The sequence below is a fragment of the Drosophila novamexicana genome, unplaced genomic scaffold (assembly GCF_003285875.2).
Source record: "Drosophila novamexicana strain 15010-1031.04,08,12 unplaced genomic scaffold, DnovRS2.1 tig00004560-arrow-pilon, whole genome shotgun sequence".
NCBI classification, from domain to species: domain Eukaryota; kingdom Metazoa; phylum Arthropoda; class Insecta; order Diptera; family Drosophilidae; genus Drosophila; species Drosophila novamexicana.
The window spans coordinates 1,846,316-1,852,908 of record NW_020825054.1 but is presented as its reverse complement, the minus strand read 5'-3'; the positions used below and the strand labels follow the sequence as shown (position 1 = coordinate 1,852,908).

General features: G+C 40.5%; 1 protein-coding gene across 1 annotated transcript; it reads left to right on the top strand.

The window, feature by feature from the left end:
* The first annotated feature begins 278 nt into the window (after positions 1-278).
* On the top strand, positions 279-1,642 carry LOC115770659 (opsin Rh3). Its single transcript, XM_030716025.1, has one exon. It carries the CDS (start codon positions 298-300, stop codon positions 1,438-1,440), a length of 1,143 nt encoding a protein of 380 aa, XP_030571885.1. The 5' UTR covers positions 279-297; the 3' UTR covers positions 1,441-1,642.
* Positions 1,643-6,593: the final 4,951 nt, after the last annotated feature.

Genomic DNA, 6,593 nt, shown 5'->3' with positions numbered 1-6,593 from the left:
AAGCTGACAATTTAAAGATACACACAAAAATTACAAAGCATAGCGACAACAGATTAAAGATTGAACCCACTTAATCAATTACCTTCTAGGGCTAAGCACAGTAATTAAAAATCAATGCAGAACAGTTTACTCAGCGAATTTGGTTAAGGGATTAGTCGGAGCCACATTGTAACCCCCAAATGCTGATGCAGATTTGCGACTAATCCAATTGCGGGCGAGCATATATAAAGGCCGAGTGGAGCGTACACTGATTTTGTCTTGGGCAATGACGGGTCCATCAAAGTGGCCAAGCGGACCATGGAGTTCAATATAAGTGGCATTGGAAACGTGTCGACAGTGCTACGACCGGAGGCGCGTCTGGCGGCCGAATCACGATTGCTGGGGTGGAATGTGCCGCCGGATGAGCTGCGTCACATACCCGAGCATTGGCTAACGTATCCGGAGCCACCGGAGTCGATGAACTATTTGCTGGGTACACTCTATATATTCTTCACGCTGATGTCGCTGATTGGAAATGGCCTGGTCATTTGGGTATTCACGGCAGCCAAATCGCTGCGAACACCCTCGAACATACTGGTCATCAATCTGGCCATCTGCGATTTTCTGATGATGAGCAAGACGCCCATATTTATCTACAACAGCTTCAATCAGGGCTTTGCGCTGGGAAACCTGGGCTGCCAGATCTATGGCATCATTGGCTCCTACACGGGAATCGGAGCGGGAGCAACAAATGCGTTCATCGCCTACGATCGCTACAATGTGATCACGCGGCCGATGGAGGGCAAAATGACGCACGGCAAGGCCATAGCCATGATCATATTCATCTATATGTATGCCACTCCATTTGTGGTAGCCTGTTATACGGAAGCGTGGGGTCGCTTTGTGCCCGAAGGCTATTTGACCTCCTGCACGTTCGACTATCTGACGGACAACTTTGACACACGCATGTTTGTGGCCACTATCTTCTTCTTCAGCTTTTTCTGCCCCACCAGCATGATCCTGTACTATTACAGCCAGATTGTGAGCCATGTATTCAGTCACGAGAAAGCGTTGCGCGAGCAGGCCAAGAAAATGAACGTCGAATCGCTGCGCTCCAATGTGGACAAGAGCAAGGAAACGGCGGAGATACGCATTGCCAAGGCGGCCATCACAATTTGTTTCTTATTCTTTGTATCCTGGACACCGTACGGCGTAATGTCGCTGATTGGCGCCTTCGGGGACAAGAGCTTGCTGACGCCGGGCGCTACAATGATACCCGCCTGCACCTGCAAAATGGTAGCCTGCATAGATCCGTTTGTCTATGCTATTAGTCATCCCAGATACCGCATAGAGCTGCAAAAGCGTTGTCCCTGGCTGGCCATCAGTGAGAAGAATCCCGAGACCAGCACGGTGGCCTCCACGACGACCACACACGAGCAGGAGCAAACGACTGCAGCGTAGGACTGCAAAATACCTGTTGACCCCCCAGAAAGGACACGAACTCAACTGAACTCGACTCGTAATAAGAAATGCCAGGAAAACAACTATAACAGAAACTCGTAACAAAAAGAACTTGTGCTAACAATAATATTATAGCTGATGTTTATTATTTGTAGCATACTCTTAAATAAATAGTTTATTAATGCAAGCAATCAAAAGGAAGCACACGGTTGTCGGTCAAACCCCCATCCCTGACCAGCTGCGAAAGGAAAAGAAAGCCATCCAACGAATACTCTCAGTCAAAACTGGAAGCTACCCCAGTCCCCGTACCCCCTGAGGAAATGCTTAGCAGCGAAACAAAATAAGAGCAACGGCGGAAACACAATGAGTGAATGTCTAATATCTTGTGCTAGTTTTCGTTTGCCGAATGCAATCCACAAAAAAATCCAAAGCAAAGCTCTCTCTGACTCTCACACATTGGAATGCGTTTGCGCATTAAAACGCAAGTGGTACGAAAGGTAAGAGGCAAAGTGTTTCCGCAGTTCCCGATCAAAACAGCATCTGCGGGCTGATAACAGCCTGAGTCCCACATGATTTCTCAACTTTGGTTTGAACAGCTTCCACATTCGTTCTACATGACAAAAATGTATCTTTTAACTAGATCATGTGCTCCACAATCAACTCGCATTGCCTAAACAGCCCGCCCCTCAGCAACACAAATACATATATTTGCATTGGTATTTTGTTTCTGACCCTGCTTCTCAGAAGGCGTTTAGACACCTACCCACAGCTGCCGCAAGACCCGCAAGCCAAAGTGTTGCGCCGTTTTTTTATGTGACGCCGTATAATTAGACGCGTTCACGAAGTAAAGAAGAGAATATTGGTTTTATTGTTTTAATTTTTTTGAGAAAACAGTTTATAATATATATTAAGTGATATGATTATAGGGAGTATTGATAATAGAATTAAGACCAAGAATCACTCTAAAAATAATTCTTATTTTATTCGTTCATAAGTTGGGCGGTTAAACAATTTAAATTATTTTTGGACAAGCAAAACACATTCGGTTACAGCCGATTGCAAAATTCTTGTTGATAGTTACCCGCAACCACGGCTCGTTTCAGAAACAGATTCTCCTTCTTCCTCACTGTCAGTGCCTAGCGGCTATAGCCGCCTTAGCCAGCGCCTTTTCCTGCCATGCTTTGCGGCAAGCCCCAAGCCGCGAACAGAACAGCGGCAGCAAGTGGCGCAGGACATAAGCCGAAATCTTTCGTGGCGACAGCAAAAACGAAACAAAATTAATGAAAATCACCCACAAGCAAACGTTCGTTTTCCCTTCTCACACACATATATATATACAAAGCGAGACAATTAAAATGCAGCCACAAACGTCCTTGCGGTGCACACGAGCTGAGTGACTGCCGCTAGGACCGGCAGCCGACAACCGACAGCCAGTCCCCGCACATTTGTCTTTCACGAATTTTACTTTCGCACTCATTAATTAAGATAATTAGGTATTTACGGCGCCTTCCAAGTTCAACCTGCAAAAAGGCACCCAATAAACGAAACGCCAGTCGCACGCTTGAAGGACGACGTCGCAGCCGCCGTCGAAATTGAGGTCGCGCCTTAAGTGACAGTTCGAAGCTCGTCGAACGGCACCTGTAATAATCATGGTCCTGGACTTCGATTTTGAACGACTTGCTTGGGCACTTGAAGCCTTTAATAAGTGCCCAGAACATGTGGTATGCCACACATACACACACCTATTCGGCTTGCGTGCATACCCACCAGCAGTGGTCCTCTTTGTGTACCTTACCTGTATTTGTAAGCATGCGGTGCCCCAAACGGCAGGGAGCCACACAGCGGCAAAACTAGTTTACATGAAAATAAAGTAAATAACATAAAAAATCAAGTCTATTAAATAATAAGTAAATGTTTTGTAAAAAATCACACACACATATCCTCTAATTATGTTTGCAGCTTAAAGTTATATAGTTAAAAGGGGAAAAATGTATTTGTGCAAATATGTGTAACAGACAGAGGGAAGCCATCTATAAAAAAAGATATCGTAATCCTGGTTTTCGCGCCAATCTCTTAGGCAATAAGAGCTAGAGTCAGATATTGGCCAGATGTTGAAGTATTTATTCATCAAAATTAATGAAGCCCTTGCTTATTGTGATTTTATGGACCTGAATGTTATGCTTGTGATTGCTTCGCGGCCCATAATCATATTTGGTAATAATTAAAATTGTCTTCGAAAAAATTGGTTCAAATTATATTACAAATCAAGTATTAAACCGAATGCTTAGTTCATATACCACGTTCATGGTTCGAACTGTAACCATCTCGCGGTAAAAAAAATATTTTTTTTTAGTTTGCTTTTGTATTTGCAGCTAAAATTTTGCTAAAATTTTTTTTTTCGCGAATTCCGATGCAACTCACTGCAACCCACCTCCCGCTCAACCGACCGAGGGGTGCAGTCGTGTAACGTACGACACGAAATGCAAAATAAGTATTAAAAAAAAACATAAAAAAAAAAACTAAACAAACTACAAGTATGTGTACAAATGCAATTACAAATAAAAACAAGACTATCTACTTGCTAAAAAGTTTAGAATGGTTTAAAATTTGGTTTGTGGCTAATTGAGATTAACATGATTCTTTGAGTTTGTCTATCTCTCCCTCTCTCTCTTTGTCTTTCTTCTTTTCTCATGACTAACCGAGTTGTGTCATATTTTGTGGTTCAGCGCCAATCCTAGTACTTTGCTCTGATTTGTGCCAGAATGCGACGCGATGAATCCCCGCTAGTCCCTTGTTAATTGCAATGCTTTTCATTCAACGACCAATTTGCATTTAAATTACAAAATTTAAAGCTTTTTGTTTTTGTTGCCAATTGCGTTGTGCACCCTCATACTATACGATTTGCAGAAGGCACCAGAAATTCGGTGGCATTGGTGGCATTTGCCATCGCCATTCATTTGAAACACTAGAGTCTCTCTGATCTGTTGTTTATTCTGTCACGTTGGCCATCGGCTGGCTAATTCTCAATGAGCATGGCCAACGTCGGGCAATGTTTTCAGCTAATTTTGTGCGAATTGCTCGACTATAAAAAAGAGCAGCGAAATTGCCGTGTTATGGCACAGCCCGTCCTGACCCCGAACTTTGCTCACTGATGCGGACGCGAGATGCTGGCTGCTGTTTGCCGTTTTATAAAAGCGGCACCCAGCAAGGGGCACGCACCAAACCCCTTACACGTGTTGACCTTATTGTGTTAACTTTGTGTGCAGTGAATAAGCTGTGATAAAAGTCACACATTCCTGTTGCCTGCCCCACGTTGCCACTTTTTTAATGTGTGCCTGCTTGGCTTGGCTTTGACTATGGCTAACAATTATTAGTTCGTATAATTGATGGCTTCATTTTAGCTTAAAAAGTTGCGCCAGGGGAGGCAACTCAACCATTTCCTCATACACAGATAAAGCTCTTGATGTCGTTCCACTGAATTATTCTTAAATTCGTTGCATTTCTTTTTAAACTATAAAAGTGCCGATGCTTTAAATTTGTATAAGCCTTATTGACAAGCAATTTGTAATTAAAATTAAATTATTAATTGATTGAGTCCAGATATTCTGTTTATTATCATTATAGAGAGTTATTGAAAGATCCTCAGGCATAAATACGAAAGGCAATGTCGTATTGTTGAGCCCCTAATACCGAAATGGATTTTGGATTGCGCGAGCACTATGAGGACCTTCATTCACTACACAACACTAAATGTCGCCACAATATGTTCAAAACTTGGCTATTATCATTTACAAGTAAATTAAGTTATATTCCCACGGTTATTTCTGACTGTAGTATGCATAATAGAAAATAGAGTATCGTATGTTGGGAATGATTTATTGCGCGTTTTAACAGCTTAAAGTCAATTACGTAAGTATTTTGAATGATTGTCAACAGTTTGCCCGCTTGCAAATAATTGCATCAAACTTTTCTAGGACAGCACCTCCTGCTGCTTCGTGGCCTGCCAATTTCAGTTTACAGTGACACCGATTGCACTGCGGTTCGGTTGCGTCAGAAACTATTGGTTTGAGCATTTGTATTTTTTAGTTTTATTATTTGTTTTTGTGGGTCAACGGAAGGACGGGCAAAAGTGTTATGTCTAAGTCAGTCATCACTTGGCTGGCGGCCAAAAATGGTTGAGTTCTGCATATTGGCACTTCCATTTTGCTTGGAATGTGCCAACTAAGTTAAATACAAAATGTCAACTAAGTTAGTTTGACTTTAAAGGCGACTCGGCAGCTCTGGTGGTGTGCTCTCAAATGGTGTGCTTAAAAACGCTAAAAATGCAAAATTGCGCAAACTAGACATTTTTTTGTTACATTAATTGAAACTCAAACAACTTTTAAATATATGCGCTCTATTAACTCAAAGCGCAACTTTGTTTCTATTTGAATTTATTCGCATTGGATTATATAGTATAACGAAATTAAATTTATATTCATATAGTACTTATGTATATATTTTGCTTTTAAATGTAGTTTGATTTTTTATTTTTAAACAAAGTATAAATGCATATAAAAACAGGCTTTCAATGTATTTACTTCAAATTGTTGTTACCTTATATTTTTAATCGGAACAGCCTTTGTATCTTTGCATATATTGTTAACGTATATATTGTTTTAGCTAAACAATAATTGTTTTTAATGTAATTCTTACGGGAAAAATAAATGTATTTTATATATCAATTTATTTACATTATATATTAGCTAACATTTAACATTAAAGATCAAACATTTAAATATATTTGTAAGAAATAAAAAAATTGAATTTTTTGATACAGTTGGTAGGAAAAATCAAATATATTTATGCTGTCTTTTGTAGCCAAGGAGTGTATTATGCAATTAAAATACCTATCTGAGTAGCTTTTAAGCTACCATGTATATGCATCATAATATTTTCTTTAATTGTAAACTTTGAGTCAATAATATTGAAAAACGTGAGAAATTGATTGGCCGATTGAAAAGAATAGCCGTTGTCGTTTCTGTTTCTAAGGCGTTAAGGGCAAGTTTTTGGCATTAAAAATCAATTTTCTAATGGCCATTCTATCTGTACTATGTATATATACTTACATTTGTTGCGCAAAGCCAACTCTCCAATAAGCTTGCCAGAAAATG

Coding starts and splice junctions, on each gene's coding strand:
- LOC115770659 (XM_030716025.1), top strand. CDS start 298: ATGGAGTTCAATATAAGTGGCATTGGAAACGTGTCGACAGTGCTACGA.